Source organism: Syngnathus acus, chromosome 13, assembly GCF_901709675.1.
Source record: "Syngnathus acus chromosome 13, fSynAcu1.2, whole genome shotgun sequence".
NCBI classification, from domain to species: Eukaryota; Metazoa; Chordata; class Actinopteri; order Syngnathiformes; family Syngnathidae; genus Syngnathus; species Syngnathus acus.
The window spans coordinates 12,769,331-12,792,703 of record NC_051098.1 but is presented as its reverse complement, the minus strand read 5'-3'; the positions used below and the strand labels follow the sequence as shown (position 1 = coordinate 12,792,703).

Here is a 23,373-nt window from a genome sequence, read left to right as displayed (position 1 = left end):
CAGGATGCGTCAAAGTGGAACTATCTCCTCTCCCGCCCCGCCGAGACGACTCTTCCTCCTCCTCCCTCGTGTCAAGACAAATGATTTAAATATTGACGTTAAACAGAGCCCGAAGAAGGAGACGCTGAGGGTGAAGGATCGGGTGCAAGTCACCGAGGACCTTTTGGGCCTTATCTCCGGTTGGAAAGCTCACAGTGCATATCTGCCAGTGAGGCCACATTGAGTGTAAACATGAGCGGCTGCAATTTGGACCGCCGGATTCAAGAACTGCTTCGGGATAATGCAACCCAATGAGTTGCTTTTTGATGTACTCAGTGGAAATGGACAAAACAAACCAAAAATAGCCACTTTGAACCAAAATGGCTGACTTCCTGTCTGGAGTTTTTTTTTTTGTGGGTCTACTCATAATGGACATGGCTACCAAAATTCACATTTCTGGGTAAAATGTTTAGGCAGGGCTCGAACTGTAAAATGTCCGCTGTGTCTCGCTGATCCTCGTTGAGTGTATGAGGCATTTTTGTGGGTCATGTTAAACGACCTTTGAGGGTTGATTTTTTTTTTTTTTCTAAATAAATTGAGCATGGGGAAAAACGGCAAATTGGCAATTTATTTGTCCTGACAATAATAACGATGAAGAAATGAAGTCATTTCAAGAAGGTCTCGACAGCGTACAACTCACACAGACGTCGGGCCGGCTTATTACAACGGTGAAGAACGGCATTTGCTCGCTCCAGCCCGCCGAGAAGAAACACAACAAGTGGCGCTAATGGCCTGACGCTAATAACACCTCTGTTGGCTATCAATCGCTTTCTCTGGCTGTCCCTACTTACTATTCTGTCCGGTATCCGCCAGAAAAAAAATCAAATGTAAGCAAGATTAAAAACAGATTAAATTTGACAAAGGTGCCGGAAAGGATTAATGGCCCGGTACGGCACCTTGACTTCATTACCGTCTCCGGTTTTGTTAAGTTTGTCTTTTTGTGGCGTTTCAGTGTCTCCTGTTTACTATTCCATCCGGCGTGCACGGTTGCCGCCGCCGCCACCGGGGGCCTCGTCGCTCTCTTGTATCGCGTGTCACGCCGGAGCGAGCGAGGAGCTTTTCTGCAGCGGCGGCCGCTTTACCGGGTGACACCTTCTGCAGCTTCTTGCGGTGGCAAACATCAGAGGGCGGCGAGCTCCGACATGTCAACGAGGAAGCGGTTAAGCGGGATCAATGGAAAGCTGATCGGCCGGGCGGCCGTATCAGAAAAGGTGCCGGGAGCCCATCCGAAGGCCCCGAACAGGGCTGTCAGAAGCGCTCGCTTCTGTCGGTGGGAAACCAACACCGGGCATGAATAATAGATTGTCACTGATATTTTTAGGTGAGCCTCCGTTCTCGCGGCTCATCTCTGGGTTCTCTACGTTTGACTTATTTATGGCCGCGGCTTCTGCTATCTCGCGCTACTTCTTTTTTTTTTTCTCCCCTTGCTCGTCCGGCGAGTGCTTGTTGACAGCCGGAGAAAATGTCAACGGGGTTAGGTGGGGTGCTGTCACTGTTTGGTGCACGCGCGGCGCTTCACAAGGAACCTTCGGATGGAAGCGCCGCAAACTGGAAACTGCCGTATAAAGGCAAAATAAAAATAAGATAAACAAACACCTAACCTAATTGAATAGGAAGTCGGCCATTTTGGCTTGAAGCTGCCATTTTGGTTCAGGCTTTGTACTTTGACTTGCGAATCGATCCAATTGAGTATCCCGGTAGTCCTCCAAATGAGCCCCGATCGTAAGTAGGTGACAGGCCTTCCTTTCGTATTTTTTTAAGGCAATTCAAAACATTTGTTTGAGTGCCAGCAGAGAAAAATGTGTTGCCTTTGTGCTTGGAAAAATGATCCAGCTTGAACTGAGAGACTTTTGAAATACGCGTACAAAGTTGAGCTAAAAATAATGACGTCTGAAACCATAACCTTTCCCGTCAGAAAATAACAACACGCGGCGCTGTTTGTTTTCTTGACACCATTTGAAGAAAAAAAAAATGCTAATCGCAAAGTCAAAACAATATGTGATATTGTTGACTTATTTTGCAGTTTTGATGCTGATTTGTCGCAAGTGGAAAAAGACGAGTGACTTCCAAAGCGGGATGCAAATAAGGTGACGAGCGATTCAAGATGAAGCGGGAGGGAAACAAAAGGCGGGGTGACAGGGGGAGGAGGGCGACTCTGGCAAGCGCCCGCCTCTGGGAGCAGGCCTCAGATAGATTACAGTAAAAGTAATCACGATACATGAATATGAGACGCCGTTGACGTCGCTCAGAATTTTTTTTTTTTCCCGCCTCATTCCACGTTTGTCCATCATCGTCCGTCCGTCATCCGTCAAGGGACGCGCAACCGCTGCCGGCTGCCCATTTCACCCTCCATTACTTCATCCAGCTGCCTTCATCCCATTCTCCCCCCCCAAAAAAAAACACCCCGGTGACACTCGTTCTTGCCGGAGTTATTTATAGCGCAGTTGTCTTAAGTAATAACGTGCTAAATAACTCCGAGAAGGCAATAACGAGCAACGAGCGGGGCTCCTGGCTAATGTTATTTTGCAGCATTTAGTCATTGTACACTTGCAACAATTCATTATCCGCCTATTGGAACGGATTGGAGGCTTTGTTTATTGCATGTAATTGCTTTAAGGTGAATGCAACGAGTGCCTTTGCTCTCGTGTTTTAAAGATCACGCGGCAGGAAAGTCGGCTAACGCTCGGCTTGGAAGGCAACGGGTTTTGCACATTCACATCTCCTGAGATCCAATGAAAGAGCCGCATCAGGATAAAAATGTGCTCACTTTTGAGTGACAATAAGTATAAATGAATTCTATCTTTTTTTAAAACAACAAAAAGGAACATAAAATACAAATAAAATCAGTCTATTATTCAGAAAAATATGTTAAAAAATACATAAAAAAAGTCATTACAAATACATTTAAAATATGAAAGAAAATAGAAATAATTCAAATATCATGCAGTGTGACTCAAAATGTAATTAGAAAATAATAATTAAATATACTAAATTAAAAAAACTATTTATTGCCAGGGGTCAGGCTTTACTAAAAACTTAGAAAATTTTATTTTTCACAAATCTGTACCCTCATATCAATCCTTAATGATTGATTGCATTTTCTAATACTTTGACCCTTTTGATGCAGGGCTCGTATCTAAGATCAGGGAATGTTGAATGCGTTGCTAATTAAGTGAGTCAGCGACAAACGCAATGTCAGAACCGCAAAGGAGCGCGGCAAAGCTTCCCACTCACTTGGCGTCGAAGGGGCTGGCGCCGCCGCGCACCACGTGGGTGCTCTCCCGGCCCACCAGGAAGCGCACACGCTCGTAGAAGCTCTGCGCCTTGCCCTGGTTGCCCGACGACAGCTGCGTCTCCTGGATGATGTCCAGGGGATCCGGCGAGCCCACGCACAGTGACGTGCTGTGACACGTCGCCTGGAGACAGCAGTCTGGATCCATGCAGTCCACCAGGCCGTCTGGCAAGGTCACAACAACCATGAGTAAAAAACATTTTGTGTGTCTGAGCAATTCACTCCTGTTTTAAATCTGTCACATGGGCCGCAACAGAAGAGCCCGCAATGAGCTGCGCGGCGCAGGAAGTCACGTCCCGGCCGAGGGGCGCTGAGTGTGTGCCTGTTAGCGCTCGGGGCTGCTTAGAGTGGTGCCTCTCAAACCGGGGGTCCACCGGTCGTGACTCGGATCGTCGCGGAATCATTTGGAAGGAATTATTAGCGCTAACATTGAATCCACGGTAGATTGATGCGGGAATAGCAAGATGTTCCTTGGCTTCCTGGACACAAAAAGCCAGCGAACCCCCTACTTTAGCTCGTCTTAATTTGTCCGCGCCTTACCGCCATCGTTGTCCTTGACGTCACCGCAGGACGTCTCCATGGAGGTGTCGCAGCCGCTGCCTCTCCAGCCCAGCTGGCATACGCAGTACCAGCCGCCGTTACCCAGCGTGCACCTGCCGTTGCCGTTGCACAAACCGGGACAGCCCTCTGCAAAGACAGTGTACGTTTTTTTTTCCCCCCCACCAAAAAATTAATCCTGTAGGATGAGTTCCCGTTTGTAGCTTTCCACTTTTCAAAATACGACCACACGACAATTTACTGCAATTTTTTTGCAGACACAGGTGATCCCGGGAACCCCAGTTTGACTACCGATGAGTTAGCATTTCTATTCATGTTCCCGGCCCTTCCGGATGTTGACGCGCGCGCACACACACAAACACACACTCTCCTCCGTTTTGTGATTGTTCCGTGGCGAGTGCCTGGAGGGGCAAAAGTAATGACCCTCCGCTTCAAGTTGATCAATGCGATACACCTTCAGCCAAGCCGCTAATATCCCTTTGCCGTGCACTCAGATGCGCCCAATCCTCGCAGTCGATGCCGGAGTCATTACCCGCCTTCACGCAGCATAATGACACACTCACACTCTACTTACGATCATGTTCAAACACACGCACTCACCCACACACATACGATGGACTGCTATCGAAGCCCACCATATGTCATTATTTACTCATGTCGTTAACGTGGGCTGATAATAAATCAAAAGATCTCATTCGCATGTCACATCTGTTCCTAATATTTTGACACGGACCCTCGTCTTTAAGTTGTGCTGACGGGCTGATAAATCAAACACCTGATCCTGTAAACTGGATCAAGTAGATTAAAATGAAATTCATTAAAACGGTATCTTCAAATTTAATGTAGAGTACATTCATTTGGATTTAACAATTTTGAAAGCAGTTAAAAAAAAAAAAAAAAAAATTGGATTATGTGTGTGTTCCACCATTGAGAGGAGCCAAAGGCAACAGAAACGCCAGCAGGGAGAACAAGCCAGTGTGTGGGGGTTGTTTTGTTGAGCTAGAAAGCGGGATGCTAACCACGAGGATGTTTATTCAGGAGCATCTCCCCGCAAATGTCTGGTTTGCCGATTATCTGCTCACGAGCGATCGCGATGGTGCCGCGCCAGATATCAAACACGGACGTCTGTCACGCTCTGCGTTGTTCGCGAGGTGCCTTGATAAGCGCCGTGCTGAGCTGACCCATTTTGTCAAGTGCGGGGAGCAGCCGAGTTGACGTTTCCTCTTTGAGCTTACATCAAATGGTGGGAAAACGGGCGGGGAGAAATGTGAAAGGGGGTATTTAAGATTTAACTAAAAATAATTCTTTCCGCCCAATAGGTAGAGCGCTTTTGTATTGAATGCCATTGATGCACTTTCTGAGTGAGTGTCTACGTGCCATTGTTCTGCATGTTTGATAATCAAATACTGCAAAGCTTTTAACCACGTCGTCCGTCCTACCAAGAAAATCAATTGCGCTTTGGCATTCACTGATTTAAAAAGGCCTCTGCTAAATGATGACGGGCTCCTCAAAAATCAATTTCAATAAAAGGCAGAATAGATAATGTGCTGCGGTCAGAACAAAACAATACGATTTTCTCTTAATTTCCCTGAAGAAAGGTGGCGGCTGCTGGAGGCTACTACTGTTAGAAAATGTCATCATCTATCCTAGACACCGAGATTTCATAAAGTGATATGTTAGAAGCCCTAGGAAGTTACAAATGCAGAGAAATGAGATGAGCCCATAGTACGCAGGTGTTAGCTTGTCAACAAAAATCCTAACGTGCTAATGTGAAGTTGTGCTCCTAGCGAGTGCTAGCAAACTTAACAAAAACTCTAACGTGCCAATGTGAAGTTGTGCTACTAGCGAGTGCTGGCAAGCTTAGCCATCTGAGCTAAGAAGGCTAACTGCTTAATCGGCACCGCGAACCACGCCCCCAACCTTTCGACTCGCGGAAAAAGGTTGTACAACACGAGCGAGTGGGTGTGAAGGTGCTAAGTGGAGATGATGACGTGACAATGGCGCCAAAAGGTGGTTCATGGCGTCGGTTGGCGGGCATTGTTTGTCGGTTGATGGCAGTCACACAAACGATGATGGACGAAGGAGGACGTGGAAAAGAAAAAAGGAGGAATGCCGTACCTTTCACTACCCTATCCAGATAGTGAGCTTGGGAGATAAAAGACAAGGACAATAGAGTAAGGGAAGGCAGAGTGTTAGTGTGCCACAAAACCAAAAGAAAGCATGCATCTCAAGCAAAAGCGACAAACAACAGCCAACGCGGGGGATGAAAAGGAGCCGTGCGGAATCCCGTCGGACGCCGCCCGCCTCTCTCGCGGGAGCGCTTTCAAAAGACCGATCGATGCGCTCGGGGACCTTTTCATCTTCAAACGCACTTTGGCAGACGGAGGGGTCGAAACGAGACGCCTTGATTGTGACAAGTGATTTCAAATGGTGAGCTTTGGCTTCTTAATGGCCGCCGCCGAGGGATATTCTGTTCGGGACTTCAAAAGGCTCCATCTATAATTAAACATTTACAGACCGGGCTCAAAAACGACAAGGTCTGAGGAAAGGTTCTCCGTTCGTGCAATGTGACTGGCTGAATGTCGTCGCATCAGTCGGACACGTTCGACCCATAACGAATTTTCATGGGTCAGTCTGACCGGCCGGATGTTAACTGTCTATGGGTCAAAGTGACCCGCTGCTTGCTGAACCGTAAAAATGTCATCAGATCAATGTAAGGCGCTTTCTGTTCTCTGTATCACTTTCTAATCAGCTTTGAGTTTACCTAAACTAAAAGGCACGCTTCTTCCCAAGTGGCAACGGGGAGCAAACAAGGAAAATAGAAAAAACGCTAACAAGCTTCTTGAATCGACTCTTGCAATCGAAAGGTTAGCGGTCCTCACTTGGCTGGGCTCCCCCAGAGGGATCACAAAGTCGCCCAAACAAACAGAACTTGCTCCGGTAAAGTTAGAGCACGCGCCACTCAACGTTTTCAACAGCAGTAAAGATTGGAGTTGACATCACGATGAATTCGAAGTTTTGGGTCCGTCCACTCATAATCCTAAACAAACTTAAATTTGTCCAAAATTCTTTGCGGAGGCCCGAGCTCCGAGTCGGGCGGCGCGGATTTTGACAGCGCGACCTCCGGATAGCCCGACGCTCTTGACGCCGAGCGGCTCTGACAGGCCTGACATTAAATAGCGGCGCGCTAACGAAATGGAAAGGCACCTGTGCCCAGCTGAGCTCCAGTCACCCTTCAACAGCTGTCAATCCTCACAACATCCATCATCATCAAACACACAAAATAATTGAAAAATTGCTGCGAGGCGCAAACGCACGACTCAAAGACAAATAAAATAAATACAATTCGAAATACAGCTCCAACGGATCCACGGGCCTCATCCGGCAAATAAGCGGCAAATCTCTCTCCTATTAGAGGGCCTCGTCACAAAGACGCCGCCGCACTCCAGTGTAGCGTTTTTTTTTTTAATTCCTTGATGACGCCCTAAGTGCAGTTTGAAAAGGGCTTAAGGAGAGCAATTTGAGTCAAGAAGTGGCAGCAAGTGCCCCAGCACGCAGGATTCTTTTTGGGTCGTCGCTCGCCGCGTATGCTCAAATGTTACAATAAATGGGAGGTACAGTGCAGTGAAAGAAGAAACGACCACAATCTCGTTCCGAGGCAAAACAACAACAAAATAAGAGTGAGCTTTTCCAGAAAGCCATTGCTATTCGGACAAAACAAGCAGTGCCAAGGAGAGCAAACACACAGCGAGAGGCGGATCGGGCGGGCGGAAATGAGGAGCAAAGAGGAAGAGGATGAGTCAACTCAAAGGACACCTTAGCACATTCCCACATTAAAATGCATGAAGGCAAGCCTCGGATCCTTGAGTAAACCCGTTCATGCTTTACTGAGTTGCACAAATTCAATTAAGCATGCTTTCCGAGCCTCCCTCCCACCCGCCACTTCCCTCACTCGAACCCCCCCCCCCCCTTTTTGAAACCCGGCCTACCGATTGTGCAGTGTTCTCCGTTCCAGCCGGGACTGCATTCGCACTTGCCGTCCTTGCAGGTGCCGTGCTCGTTGCAGCGCGGGTGACACGCCCTCTGCTCGCATCCGGCGCCCATCCAGCCTTCGTCGCAGCGACAGGTGCCCGAGGCGCAAACCCCGTGGCCGCCGCAGTCGGCCGCGCAAATCTCTGTGGGAAGCAAAAGTGGACAGGGGGGAGTCAAAGAAAAGACAAATCCAGGAGTCATTGTGGAGAAAAGGCAGCCACGCTTCATTAGCTCGTCTCACGGACGTTGAAAAGGATTCAGCCGCATTTTCACACAATACAAATCTAATAAGACCCACAGAAGCAGACTTAGTCTTCATTCTGCCTTTTTTTTGTTTTGCTAACGTTACACTTGTATGCTCGTTTAAAAAAAAGAAAAAAAAGTCGCACCGCGATGGCGTGTGATAACGAGCCGCGGCACTGGCGCCCAATCAGCTCGACATATACACAAAATGATCCATATTGAGAATACCCAAAGGTGCCCAGGGGGACCGCGAACATCTTGCACTAGCTCGTTAGCACATATGGTAAAAAGAGCAGCAACCTCGGCATCGACTCCGGGGGTCTCGCTCGCTGCACAAATTGAAACGATGATGTTCATTTGACGGTGTGGGAAAAAGAAGCTAGTTTGTACTTTGCAAAGTGGAAACGCGACGTGTAAACGCTGCACAAGACGAGCGGCGCCAAGGCCATGCGTTAATTTATTGAGAAGCTTCCAGCCGCCATTCGCGGGGAACACATCATAAATTAATACTAATCAGCATTTTTAACAAGAACACTTTAGGTTTGTAAAAAACAAAACAAAAAAAAAACAGTCATCCGACCCCCCCGAGCCCCCCCCAAGGAAAAATAAAAATCCTAGCTCCGCCAGTGGTTATAAAACATCTTGTTAGCTTTTCCAATTATATTGTAGACGCAAACGTAAACACGCGAGCGGCGTTCCGTGGCCCGGACTTAAGACTGCGTCAAAGCCACACGGCGACTTTGCGACGAGGGAATTTTTTGAGAGGCAGACTGTTTGACGACCTGTATGACAGCGAGCTTAGTATTACGTGGCATTACGGGAACACTTGACAATAAACAGGACAAAGCGGGATAAAGCGCAAACTCATCATCATTTGCAGAGCCCGCCTTCGACAAAATACCCCCACCCCCTCCCCCGGATTACCTCTTTAAGGCACCGCTTGGAATATCCAAGGAGTCTGAAGACACAGATTGTCATCTCAGGGAAAACAAATTGCTGTCTGAGCGGAAGCAATCGAAGGCCCGTGTCGTTATTATCAGCGCATCGGAGCCAGGGCTTTAATCCATTGGGGAATCAACGCGGGGAAAATTACTTTGCTATAAAATGAAAAGCTAGCTTTCTCCCTAACGTTTGAAAATCAAACAGCACCGCGGAGGTAAAACAAGGGCGAGGTGTTTTTCATCCATCGGGAAGTTAAAAAGAACCAAAATAAAAAAAATCCTTTGACATCTTACTTCTATGCAAGCTGTTTTCTTTTCAGCAAACTAGCAATTACGCGAAAAATATATAAATCCGAGAGCGTTCATATGAGCTGCCAGAGACGTCAAGGTTGTTGATCGAGGAATTAAAAAACGTCTCTGCTATTATGAAATCTTCCTTCCTCGCTGCCGAGTGCCACAAAAGTTTTTTTCAGGGTGGCGAAAACCGTTGATCGGCGCGCTATTTCCGCTTGGCCGTCAAGGTATGATTTAGCGCTGCTAATTAAGACGATGCCGTTTTATTAACCAAGCAAAGCTTTCGGCTAATTGTTCCGAAGGCTCATTTATACCTGAATGCGTTTTTGAATGACGACCGACGCCGTTTCTGCCGTACTCACCTGTGGAGCAGTCGTGGCCCGTCCAGTTGGCGTCGCAGCTGCATGTGCCAGCGTCGGCCAGGAAGGCGCCGTGTCCGGAGCACTGGTCCATGCACGAGGCCCTGGGGCTGTCGCAGCCTCGCCCGCCCCAGCCCACAAAGCAGTGGCACTCGCCCTGGACGCACACGCCTCGGCCGGAACATGTCGGGTCCAGGCAGTCCGCTGAAAAGAAAGTTCAGCTTTCACCGTTCAAGGCAGACAGAAAATGTCTACACACCCCAGTTTAAATGCAGTTTTGAAGTAAGTACCGTACAAAAAAACAATGGAGATTATGTGATTGCACAAGTGTGCACACCCTCTGTGGCTGTGTTAAAAAATTACCAAATCATGTGGTAGCACAAGTGTGCACACCCTCTCATGACTGAGTGTGTATGTATGTGGCTGTGTTAAAAAAATAATCAAAACATGTGGTTGCACAAGTGTGCACACCCTTTCATGACTGTTAAAACACCCCCCCCGCCAATGTTTAACACGTCTCCGATGAACAATTCCCACAACGCCGGCACAAAACCACATGAGCACGGCGGCCCTTCAGTTCAATCCCATTATGAGGCTGACTTTGTCCAGTCGAACAATATCTGAATGTCGCATACAGATGGCAAACGGACAAACACCACGCCTGCATTGCCCCCATTTAGAATGACACAAAGTGGACATAGAGGCCACCGTAGTAGGACAAACAACATCTCGCTTCTTGCCAGATGGTTAGTGCGCCAGGTGCGAGGACCGGAGGACTAAACTGACAAGGAAGTCTCCTGGCAATTAATCATGGGCGGCTGAAGGTCGCGGCGAAGAAAGGTAAAAATGTTAAAGGGCGCTGTGGCCCGCATTCCCCGCTGCCACTAACCGCTGACACGCCAACCCCAAATAGAATGGGGGGCCTATGGATGATGCGCACCCCCATTTATCAAACCCCCTGTGCCATTTTTCATCTTGAAATGAGAGCCTTCAAGAGCTGACAAACACAATGGCCGCCTCACTCTTATCTGCTCGGGCCGCATCCGCCGCCGAGCTCCCGCCGGATTCACATCAGACGCCGTGTTCGACTTCCAGCACAATACGCGGACTGTTTTGTTATTAATGCGTTGCCTTATAGTCATGGCTTATAGGCTGTCAGTCACGGCTGCTGCGGGGGAGGACTGCAACGCTCAGCCGTGCTCATTGACAATTCGGTTTCTTCAGCACTATTACGCTTCACAGTGTCCACTTGTCCGGAGTACTGATTTTCTTGGGGCGCAGTCTCGCCTTGGATAATACGTGTTTCATGGCAGACAATAATCTGAGAAATACAAAAGACCCCTAATTAAAAAAAAAATTAAAAAAAAGTCTGGTATATGCTACTTTTTGGTCAAAAAAAGTAATCTTCCAACAAACCACGACATTCTAGTTTTGTGTTTGTGTAGCATAAAATATTACAATATTATATTCAATATATTATAATAATAATGTGTAAAATAAATCACTTGGTTAAATTTTGTGTAAATAAAACGAAAACAATAATTGTCTTAAATGAAGGTGCCGGATGTAAAATACACAAAGCACAAACTTGGTCTGCTTTCTCACAGCTGTCACATTTTGGTCAACTTTTGCAAACGACTCAAATCCACTGCTTGCTTTGCTACCTTCCTCGCAGTTCTCCCCTTTGTAGCCCGGGTTGCAGATGCAGGTGCCCACGATGCAGGTGCCGTGGTGACTGCACGTGACGTCCACGCACTGGTTGGTGGGCACGTCGCACTCGGAGCCCTTCCAGCCGCTGTGACACATGCAGCGGCCTTTCAGGTACTGGCCGTTGCCGCTGCACAGCACCGGACAAGCGGCTGCCAAGAGGAAGAGAGCAGACAGTCCATTAGGACACGTTAGCGTCAAACCGTGTCTCGCGGCATTTTAGCATCTGAATTTCCGCTGCGGACTAGTAATTAAACGGCCCAACTGACCTCGGCCGCAATCGGGGCCTTTGAATCCAAGGAAGCAGTGGCACGTTCCGGCCACGCAGTCGCCGTTCCCGAAGCAGCTGCTGGGACAGTCGTCGACGGAATCTGAAGCGGGGCAAAGACAAAAACCGCAATCAAGGAGGTCTTTTCGCCGGTAATGGTAGTGCAACAGTCCTCCCCCTCGTTGTCTCATACTTAATTATTATCCGCGCCGCTAATGACGGTGACGAGGCTGACTTCTTGCGGAATGAACAGTTTTCACGGGGGCTGTTTTTCCTGTAATTTGCTTTCCTGGCGTGAAAACGTACTCGACGGAAAGCTTGCGGAGTAAATGAAGTCTCCGGAAAAATGCGAAAGCAACACATTTGAGGGGAATGCGTTCTAGCTATCGTCAACAAACTCGAGTAATGTTGCTAATGGCTATGCCACTACGGTGCTTTTATTTTGCAGTGGCGGAAAAACAACGCCGTCGAGAGATGCTCGTGGCAAACTTGAGCGGTCTTCGAAGCAAATAGCAAATTGATTAAACGTTACCTCAATTTCTTTTAGTGTATTTTTAGTTACTAATCAAACATAATTATAAAGAAATAAATGTTAACATACGTAACGTAAGGTTAGGCAACAGGTGGATTTTTCTTTCTTTAAATGTTATAGCCATAAATGACAATTCATGGAAAAATCCATATTGCGCAAGCTAAAAAAAAGGGAATAAAAATATCTAAATAATATGGCAGAAAAAAAGTAAAGACTTTTTTTAAAAATCAGTGTCAAAAATATATTTATAGACACAAAGGCATCTCTGGTTAAAACTGGCTTTTCATCAGGGTTAATAAAATAAATAAAGGACAGATAATAAATCATTATGCTGTTTTCTTTGATTTTATTGACGATGTATGATACGTCCTCGGCGTCTGTGATTTTCATCAAATGTGATAGATATGCAAGCAAAAAATCCCAGAGATGAATGGGCATTCAGGATGACAATGTTTTCTAGTCAGCAATAAATAATTCTGTTACACCAAAGCATCTCTTGAAGCGTGTGCCATGTTGTATTAATTTAACACAAATAATCCAAATGGACATTTAGACTGAAGCGTATTTTTTTTGTTAGGACATCGATCAAGCGATGATGCACTTACATCAACTTAATTGTCAAAGTAATGAAGACGACGAAACGACGAGGCGGCGCCGAGATTTGAGACGAAAAATCTCCCCATCTCGCTCCTGGGCGAATCTTTTTGGCGAACAAAAGAACCTCTTGTGCTATCACAAAGAGCTCTGAAAAACCGAGCTCGGGATTGCGCTTCCCTTTCTTCGAGAGAGTCAATCATGGGAGAAGATGCCAGGCCGAGTGAGGCGAGACAAAGAGTGGGACGGTGGCGAGACTCGCTGAGCGCCGCTGCGGGCTTGTCTGGGCCTGACTTATAGATCAGGGGAGCATGGGAGGACTTTCTCGCGGCGCTCCATCACTGTGGAGAACTCCGACGGCAAGAACATCATTTTAGTGGGAGGCTCGGCTTTCTTTAGCTGCCAGCGAGTGTGTGTAAAATGACAGTAGGAAAATGAGGTGTGGGATGCGAGGCACGCACGCCGTACCAAATGTCTCTCAAGGGTGCAATTATGCAGGCGAGCTGCTTGGCTCCAACGTGAAACTACAAAAAGATACACAATATGGATGAAAAGTATTGCGACACACCCTTTTTATCACTCAACCAGGGGGGTTGGGCTGAGTCAGGGGATCTGCGCAGTGCTCGTAAAAATGCACCGATACTCCACAGGCGATACCGCTTTACCAATTAAAATCAGCGTATCCCAAAACTTTTGTCCGCCATGAAATTTAAACCTGCCGGCACATGCCATCTATTTTCATACGTTAATTGGAAGCCGTCGCTGTCACGTTTAATTGAGCGGCCATGAACTTCCGCCGAATTCACATCAGCACGCCACGCGTTATTCCTGCCTTGTGTTCTCCCCCGGCGAGCGGCCATGAATATCTCTTAGCCGCACGCTCCGAATCGGCCCGACGCATAAATCAGCGATTCAAGCAGGGGGCCTTCATTGAAATTCATTACCCCGCCCGCGTATCGGGAGAAGCTAACTATTGTGCCAGTTCCGCAGTCCGGCGTGTGAGTTTAATCAGCGCCTTTCCCTTGGATGCCGGGCACATCTGAGTGATGACGAGGCACCGCCACCAGAACCCCTCCTCCTTCCCCCCAAGCGTGCACTGGGATCCGTGTCAGGCGGCAGGGAACCGGGACAAATGGCTTCACGCTCCAGAGAGCTGTGATTCACAACAGTCACCGGGACACGTTTTGGCACGGCCACGGAGCCGCGAGTGACGAGGGCAACCTACATTATTAAGGACAGGGACCCCTGGCCCACTTAGAACCTGAGGCGCATCCGTATGTTACATTGAAAGAAAATCTTAAGGCGCACCACCGAAGAAAATTATTGTACTGAAATCCGAATGAGTTTGTTCTGGGCCCGCTTAATTGAACACAAAGTTATTCTCCGGTTGTACGAATGGCAACAGGTGACTTCTTTTGACATTGAATTATGATTCTGGAACTAGTTTATCTTTCTCTGTTAGCTTAGCATGTTAGCATTCAGTCTTTTCTCATCAGAAAGAATCCATTAGCATGTTTGCTACTCAGGTTGCTATCTTGCTATGCTAGCAGAACGCGTCACTATTCGTTTTCTTTTGAGGAAGACATTGGCATGATGCTATTTCAAATGAACACGTTTGCAATCTACGACATCAAACATGTTTGCTTATGGAATCAATCTGCGGCTAAAGGACAAGGCAGCTTCGACTCCATGTCGCTCGACCTGAGTGGCGTACGGAGAAATTGGAATATGTGTAAAACTCAAAGGCAGACAATATAGGAGCTGCCGCTTCTTTTTGATCTCCCACATTCCTCTACCTGAGCGCCCCCGTTTGAAGGTCAACTCCGAGCCTCTGCGGCTCAGCCAGTTGGTGGGATTCAATTTCTGCTGAAGGGCACTTAAGCGGTGACCCATTTTCCAAAAGAGGCCCTCCTGTGGGCACAAGAGCTCCGATGCAAACCAACCAAGAGAGGCGCAACTCTGAGTAATCCCGCCCAACCCACTAACAGCCCCCCCCCCCCGCCTCGGCCCCCCCTCTCGCCCAATTCGCCACGCTGTCGGGCCTTTTTCGGCTCAAGCCTTCCCCGCTCGGCGACGGCGGGGAACCTTCATGCACTCCCGTCGAGAAGAAATAACCAAAGTAAACACGCCGGCCTGACTTGCCCCGTGTGTCATATCATAGCATAAATATTGAATTGCAGCTGCTGTTGGCACAGCGGGTGGGCGCATGGGGGGGTTGAATGTGGACAAAACTACATCGATCCTGTTCTGGCTAAGGCCCCTGTCGCAGCGACCCAGGAGCTTTTAATTAAAAAGCATGTGAGGAGAGTTCCCAGCTGCCACGGTTGTGAAAGCTGACACCTCCTAAGTCCCCTCCTCACCTAGCGCAAAGTGCTAACAAAGAGGTATCACACAAGTTGAAACTGGAGCAAATTGAGGAGAGGGGGGGGGTAGGAGTGTACACTCAAAACTCAATTGGCTGGACCCCCTGATTGGCTCATGAGACACTCGCGCTAATGAGGATATTACGATCCCTAAATGACCTCCTCGGGGGGGCATGTCCTGATTTTGTACTTTTTGCCAGACTGAACTTGTTACACATGCAGTTTCTTCATCTTTGGAAATCTGTCGAAAGATGCAAACGACTTAATAAATTGTGTGTCAAGTTCTGCTTTGCATTTTGGCTTTGACAGGGGAGCGTTTGAAAATGGAAAATCTCGTGGGCGGACAAACTTGGAGTAGGGGGGCACCATTCCGGTAATTAGCTAAATTGGGAAAGGTCAATTCAGAACAGCCGGCTAACAGAAGAAAGGATTAACTTGCTTGTAAAATTTCATACTAAAGGGGTGAGCAAGCACTCCAGAGACATAACTCCACTGAGGAATAGTTGAGCAAAAATATCTGAGGAAAATCGGACTTGGCTGTCCGAGGGTGCTCACCGATGGCAGTGGTGAGAAAAGAGACCGTTTCCACGTCCTTGCCGTCGTTGTAGACGGCCAGGTGCCAGATGCCGGACTCCATGTACCGGATGAAGCCCGTGTCGTGTGTTGCGATGGGCGCCAGGCTCCGCTGCAGGGCGGCGGGCCCTTCCAGGCCCGGGGGGCCGCGGACCAGGAGTCGCCGGCCGTCCAGCAGCTCCACAAAGTCAAACTGCGGACCAGACGGGAGAACGTGAGCAAAGGCGGGATTAAGAAGAGCGACACGTGAGACGCGAGCACTCATTTGGTCTGCATGAATAAGTTATCCTTCCACAGCCATAGCGGAATTAGCATTAACATTATAGTTAGCTAGTGATCAGTTAGCCTTAGCTTATTTTCAAACGGCTAAATCGAAATAGGAGAAGACAACCTGATCCAATAAACGGACAGATACTAGCGGCGCTAACGACACAATTTGCCGATAACAAGCTTGCGTCATCAACTTGGCTTCAAAGCTGTCAATTTTCCATAAAAGCGGCCGAGATTGTTTGCTTTAATGGAAAGTCGGGGGAAGTAATTAAGTGAGTTTGCCAAATAACATCTACGAGCAGTCGCTTCATCATATCAGCGGAGATTCCATGAATAACAATGAGGCCACATTTCACTTTCATCGCCACTCTGATCAGCTACAGGTAAGAAAGCGCCACTCTCCGCACAGCACCAGGCTGAAAAAAAAAAAACAACAACTAAATGACACCGGATGGTAATTTCCGGCAAAATTGGACTTGGGGAAAAAGCAAAACGGCAGTTGTGCTAAGAGAATGAAATCTAGAGTGTGGGCTAGGCGGCCAGATATGATTCATAACGAGCTATATCTGCGGGAAATTAGAGCAAAAGGAAAATCCTTGCTCCGGCCGCACCCCGCGAGGCTCCGTTTCCTTTGACGTGATTCATCGACGACACGCCACTGCACAGAAATCTATTGTAAATCCTCGACGTCGTAACAAAGGAAGGTGATTCATAACATGAGAGAAAGGCTTATGAATTGATTCCGCGCGGGAACTAACAATATAGCCATTTATATTCTGCCGCAGAGCAGAAATGTGGAAAATTGCTCATTCCGTGTCGACATTATTGTAAACACAATGCCCTTCTTTTTACCAGTATAAACAAAAGTAGAACTGTTTGACGACAGAAATGGATTCCTGCCAGATGTCAAGTCGATTTTCTGTAAGTCATAGGTAAACCTCAGACTGCTCAAACATGCGACAAAACGTGACAAGCTAGCTAGCCTTAATTTGCCGCTAAAGCCGGGTAAATCCTCGCCGGTTCAAAGAGCGACTCCCACCTGCGTGTGAGACGGGGGCAGGCCCCGCCTCCCGTAGACCCCGACTAAGGCGTCCTTGCTGAGTGACACGTTGAACTTCATGTACATGGGGTGGTCCACGAAGATCTGCGAGCGCCAGAAGACGCCGGGCGGGATCTGCTGCGCGACCTTGCGGCCCACGTCGATCTCGCCCATGTCCACGTAGCTGTCGTCGGGAAACAAGCCGTCCGATTTGCCTGAGAAAGAGATTGCGGCGAAAAATATCAGCAAGGACTCGGTGTGACCGTTCCTGTCGTTCCTCAAAAGGAGGAGTGAAAAAGAAAATGCAGGTAGGTTGCTTTAATGAGTTCACCGCTTGACGCGTGAAAATCTATCAAACACGTACTTGCCCCTTGTTGCTTTGTAATTTAAACCTCTGCACTTTTTTCGCATCGAAGTAATGGCACGTCTGGGGGAAACTGAATTAAAAAGGTCGAACATATGGCTGCACAAATGCTACAAGAGAGGGAAAAAAAACCGAGTCGTACAGTTGTAATTGAAACTACAGTAATAAAGAGAGATGTAATTATATTTGCGGAGGATCTGGAAAGCTCCACGCAGCCGAAAAGGTGGAAAGCTCCATATGCTGCTTCTTGCACCTGGTGGCGGACCGGGTGGAAGTGACAACATCTGTTCGTCCCGCGCTGACGGGCGACCCATAGCAACACGCGGCGGCAGCGGGCGGCCGAGTTTAACGGCTTGAAAAAGCCGCTGACATTTTGCTTGAAATATTTTTCGTAATTATCTGAACCACATTGTGTGTATAAAATGAAGTTTGCTGACTTTCCGTGTGCTATGATTGGGCGGTTTACGTGTCAGTCACCAGCAAGCCAATTAGCTGATTTGGCTGAATGCCATGTCAATGTCGCGCCAGTGCTGCGGCGGCAAAACAAGATAAGGGACGTTAGCGCTAACGGCGGCCCAGAATGAGACGTCTTGCAAAAAACATCGATTTGCCATCCTCGGACCTTTTCTTCGTTGGCTCAACCATGCCGTGTATTGAACGATAAAAAAAAAAAAAAACAAGCGCGGGATGCATTTGTATGCTAATGAGCCCGTGGTGTACCTTTTGCGGCCTGCCAGTGGCAAATGGCACAGCTACATTTTGGCCCATTTGCCGTGGAAGCGAGCAAAGTTTTGCTGGAGCCGAGCCGTCGCTACCGCGGGGCCAGCACATGCTTTCGTTGGCTGCCAGGCACGGCTGTCCGGGCGGGCGGGGGGGGGGGGGATCACATCCGTTATGAGGGGTGAGCGAGTGGCTAATCCTCCCCCATTTTGTCCCTTCAGGAACAAACAAGACTTGCCCACTGACAAGCACTTTGATGGGATTACAATGCAGATCTGGTCGCACGCCACCGAGGCCCGAGTAGCACAAAAACAACCGGCGATTGGCCACAAATGTCACTGGCAATCTTCGGTTCCCTCCGACAAAACTTTGCGGCTGAGCCGCCGCGATAAAGCGTCCGCAACTTACCGTCGTCTTTGCCTCTGCGATCGGGCGTCTCCGAGCCCAGCGGCCTCAAGCTCAGGTCGGTGGGGAACGGAACGCCGCTTGTGTTGTCGTCCGTTACGTGGTACATCTGTCGCTGCGTGGGCTTCAGGTGCCAGTTCAGTCCCAAAAGGTGCATGGCTACAAAGAACAAACAAGTGGAATTGGAATTTCTCCCAAAATAAGCAGGACCAAAGATAGTTTAGAAACGCTGCTGCTAGTAAGTTTGTGTGTGAAAGGCTCAAGCCGACGAAAAGCAAAAGCTACAAAGCTGAAAGATGGTCGGTTTAATGGTTAATGGCAAATTCCGCCGAGCTTGCGCATTCGGGCGGTGTGTTGACCCCGAGCGACATCTGCCTGACGACCACCGTGCTGCCTTGTGATCACTCCGAGCCGATTGCCCTGCCCCCACACATCCTCAATGACAAGACTGAAGCCCCCCCCCCAAAAAAAAACAGCTCGCAGACACGGAGGATATTCCAATGTCAACTCGGCGGATGAAGCATGCTGATATTTTACAAAAAAAAAAAAACGGCCTACAATGGTGGTGGCGGAGGAGGGAGGGGTGGTGACAGATCACCAATACCAGAATGGACAAGATGAGCTTAGCCAGGCAAAAAGAAAAAGGACGGAATTCTACAGTCAGCAGAAAAAAGGCCCGGCGACTCAATAGGGCCATTTCTTCCTTTTCTTTGAGTAAATAAGCAAGCAATTCATTGATACATTTTAAAATTGGCACTCCTTTAAACCTCCCTTCCTACTTCAGTTCAGCTGATTTGAAATTCAGCCGAGCACCTGTCGTTGCTTGACAAGGTGGGGAAAAGATTTTCATAGTTTGATCTTTTGTGTACTTTCTTCTGGCTTGAAAGAGCGACTTGTCATTCGTTTACATAAACGTTGCAACAAAAAAAACCTTTACATCATATACGCGTCGGTTGTCATCCTCATTTGATGTGTTTGACGCACGGCAAAGCGGAGTCACGTCTTCCTGTGATTTACATCTCAGGCAGAATCAAAGAACAAGTGGCGTACGAACGCACTTGAGCTGAATTGAACGGCAAAGTCCAAGTGGCTCTGAATACACATGTACACGGCTTCCAATAAACGGCAAACCTCGCCTTTGCGCTTCCCTCTCCGAGAAGTTCTCTCGACGAGGCATTGATCTATGTCCGCAATGACAAGCGGTGAACAAACCCAGCGCCGGGCTTTTTGTTTGTTTGTCATTGCCAAAGCTGCCGAGAGCCTCTCCTCTTTGATTTGTGCTTTCACGGCCAGAGAGGGACAAAGTGAGCGCGTTGGGATGTGGGAAACGCACTTTCACAAAGTCACCGGGCGGGACGTGTCGACGCGAGTGTCCTAGTAATGCGTCTTTGCTGGGTTTCATTCTTCATCCCGTCCGTCCCCGAGGCCTCGGATGGCAAACGAGCGCTCCCGTCGTTAAAGATTTACGCCGGGGTATCTATCTGTCACGAGACGCCCTATTTTGTTGTCTTTTTTTTGCAATGACACTCGGAGGGTTTTGTAGGACTAACTAGACACTTCTAATGAGACAGCCCAGCGACGGAGACAAGCCGTGCTTCTCGACAAGGTGACGACCTGTCAAGAGTTTTTCCCCGGCACAAGTTGTGGCCCGCTTTCACTTACATCTTGGCAGAAAAGTCGGGTCACGCCGGGAGCCAATTAGAGGACATGCAAGCGAAAAACTCTGAGGTGAGTCGGCCGGCCGAGCTCCTCTGAGGCGACGGACGCATTTCTCCTCATGTCGATGATTTTTAATCATCAAAGAGACATCTGAACTCTCCATTGGATTTGAACTCATCGGCCGCTGTGGATGTTTAAATTGAACGTAACGCGCGATTAGCATCTTTGACTGATCACGCCGTGACTGGCGCGTGATTGTGTTTGGCGAGGAAAGCAAGTCTCAGGTCGCAATGCGTGGCAAGGCATAATTGGCCTAATTAGACATCTCGCCTCCAACTCTCCCAATTACAAGCCGGCGCAATTAATTGCACTCCAAATCAAAAGCATTTTCTCATCAGGCATTTAATTAAACACCACCGCTGATTGGGCCCAACCTCGCTCTCATTGTGTTTTGATGCACTCAGAGATTTTTTTTTTTTGGTATAATTACACAGCGTGATGAAACAGGGCTTTGGGCCAGGCCCCCCCCAAATCCACTTTCATTCTCCTTAAATCCCTCATCTTTATCTTTAATCACCGCCGGCCCCACAACGCAGCTAATAATCTTTTGACAAAATAATGAATTTTTCAATAAAATGGATTACAATTAATGCAGATTTTTAGTGCGCCCCATCCTCGGAGGGGAAGGAAGAGCCGGAAATTGATTGCCTTCCCTGATTGTCATGGCATAATATCTATTCTAAATGAAAAATTAATTTGTCTGGCTGAAATACAAGAGAGTCCACAGTATCAGGTGCGCCGGCTAATTAGAGGAGAGCAAAACTTTTGTTATTCTGGACCAATTGAGTCTAAATTCCGGGGCTCGCTCTTTGACCAACCGCAATTACCCCAAATTAATTTGTGTGTCTGTCACCTAAATTACTGCAGACACTTGATTATCGAAATGTTTGGTGGGCCGGATTGACCAAATTTTGCCCCCCCCACACAAACACCTTTTGGCGTTTCCGTCGTCAGACCAAATAAAATATAGATCATAGAGATAAATGATAGCGTGTATTACCCGTGTGTAATTCACTTAGGTGCTGGCCAAACGGGGAAGAGCTGATTTAATAGCACAAAGATAGCCTTTAGCCAGCTGGGGCCACCGCGCAGGTTGGGGTGAATTTTATTAACAAAAAAAAGAAAGAAAATGAGCAAGTCTTTTCTTATCTGACCAGCAGACATCACCAAGAATGACCATTGCGCTTCTCTCAAGTGACCACGTTATTACGGCCAAGGTGAGGAATTTTTTTTAAAAATAGACGGCGACGTACCGATGAAGTAGGCCAGCAAGAAGAGCAGCGTGACGGACAGCAGGATGGCGCTGAGGGCGGCGCATTTCCAGTTGCAGTGCTTGTAGGGCTTCTTCAGGCTGAAGGCGGGCCGGGAAAAGGTGCTGCGGGGGAGGGGCCGCGGGGGAGGCGAGTACACCGTGCTGGAGGTCAGCGGGTACCCCGGCGACGTGCTGCAATACATGGGCGAGGTTCCGCCTGGCTTGAACAGGAAGTGCCTGCGGGGAGCAAAATGGCTTGAGTCCATATCCACGCCGTCTTGTCTATCACGTGTAATTGTGTTCCCAGGCACACTCTGTACCGTCGCCATGGTAACCGTGCGGCTGGATTAGCCGCCAGATTAAAAAAATATCTGTGGTCCTTTCAGGTGTTCTGTCCCACAGACGGGTTCCGGCAATTGGGTGCCCTTGACTATGCCCGAGTGAATCAATATCAAATCAACCTCATTTTTTCCCCCCCGTATTCACGGCAGAACGTCCAATGAGTAATTCCCGGGAAAGGCGTCAAGGCTATTCATTCGGCTGGCCCGGGCCACGTCAGACGGGCCGAAGTGGCGGTCCATCAGAAACGGCCGCGCCACTGTCAAGGCTCTTTTACTGACACGGCGACAAGAGGCGGACGTGATTAAAGGGCACATTACGATGTGCCACCAAGGACGTGACTGGGAACATGTGTTACTTTTAAACACAGGGGCGGGGCGGGCCGGGGCGGTGCAGGTTGACGATTTATGGCGGTCACTTTTCCCGACATCTATGAAAAAAGCCTCCATATAATTCGGCCATATAGTTTGTGTGGCACCCGTCGGCTATTATTAATTAAAACTGCAATTTTGAAATGATCATGTAACCGTAGCGTGTTGCTCCGCCCCCTCCAAGAGGATTATTTTGTAACAAATAATGTATTTGTCCATCAATCCGTGCTCGGGACGTGCAATGACAGGCGGCGGAAGTAAATTCTCTTTTTACGACCACACCATTTTAGAATTCATCACTTTGTGACATTTTCATTTGCTGGTGCGCAGTGAGATTCCTCAAATATAAAATATTTCCCTTGGATCAATAAAGGTTGGCTAAGACCCGTCAAGGAGAGCTGCTTGCCAATGACGCATTTGGGCAATTTCTCCAGTAGGAGATCATATCTCGAAACTTTGCGTCCATCTGATTGGAGCTCATTTGGCTGAATTCCTGAGTCCAACTTTGTCACGTACGAGGCTTGGAATCCGTTCAAAATGGCTGCTTGCTTCAAATCGATACGGCAAACTTTCCGTGCACGAGTCTTTAAGGCTTTTCGTGCGTCTTGTTATATATTTGTGATTCTTCTTGTTCAGAGGAGCGGCAGGCTTTAATCGCACGTGTTTATACTTGCGCACAAAAACTACTCGAGCGTAAAATCCAATTAACTGATTGTTCTGGGAATGGGATAAAGGTGCGGATCGAGGGAATTTTCTTAAGTGGATTACAGCCACTTAGGTTGGACTACGTCACCTTGTGTGGGCGCTCTCAGTGAAAATTTGGATTTGTTGATTTTTATGATAAATATATTTTGCCCACTAAATTAGTAAAATTTTACATGAACGTTTTCGACGAGTGGTTTGGGAACTACCATAATGTTTTTATTTTGTTTTGTTTTGAACTTTCCCAGTATAGTAATGGTGACCAAGAGTGCATTACCGCCACCTAGAGGCCTGGAGCAGAACAGTATCAAGCACAACTGGAGCGTTTGCTGCTTTGTTTCTCTTATGTTCAGTATTAATCTCGCCGCTAAGCCCGAGGGACCAATCTACAGCCGTC

General features: G+C 48.0%; 1 protein-coding gene across 9 annotated transcripts in view; it reads right to left on the bottom strand.

Annotated features, from left to right (window-relative positions):
* Positions 1 to 23,373, bottom strand: part of tenm4 (teneurin transmembrane protein 4) — a 97,747-nt gene that overhangs the window by 32,870 nt on the left and 41,504 nt on the right. For 5 of the 9 annotated variants that reach the window (XM_037267070.1, XM_037267071.1, XM_037267075.1 and 2 more), the window contains 11 exons: positions 21,566 to 21,801; positions 18,597 to 18,752; positions 17,105 to 17,319; positions 15,778 to 15,988; positions 11,735 to 11,836; positions 11,423 to 11,617; positions 9,762 to 9,962; positions 7,879 to 8,064; positions 6,008 to 6,034; positions 3,872 to 4,018; positions 3,274 to 3,496 (listed from right to left, as the gene is read on the bottom strand). In XM_037267070.1, the coding sequence (XP_037122965.1) occupies positions 3,274 to 3,496; positions 3,872 to 4,018; positions 6,008 to 6,034; positions 7,879 to 8,064; positions 9,762 to 9,962; positions 11,423 to 11,617; positions 11,735 to 11,836; positions 15,778 to 15,988; positions 17,105 to 17,319; positions 18,597 to 18,752; positions 21,566 to 21,801 (1,899 nt within the window). The remainder of the gene's footprint in view (positions 1 to 3,273; positions 3,497 to 3,871; positions 4,019 to 6,007; positions 6,035 to 7,878; positions 8,065 to 9,761; positions 9,963 to 11,422; positions 11,618 to 11,734; positions 11,837 to 15,777; positions 15,989 to 17,104; positions 17,320 to 18,596; positions 18,753 to 21,565; positions 21,802 to 23,373) is intronic. The other 4 variants (XM_037267073.1, XM_037267074.1, XM_037267080.1 and 1 more) reach the window with 1 other exon arrangement.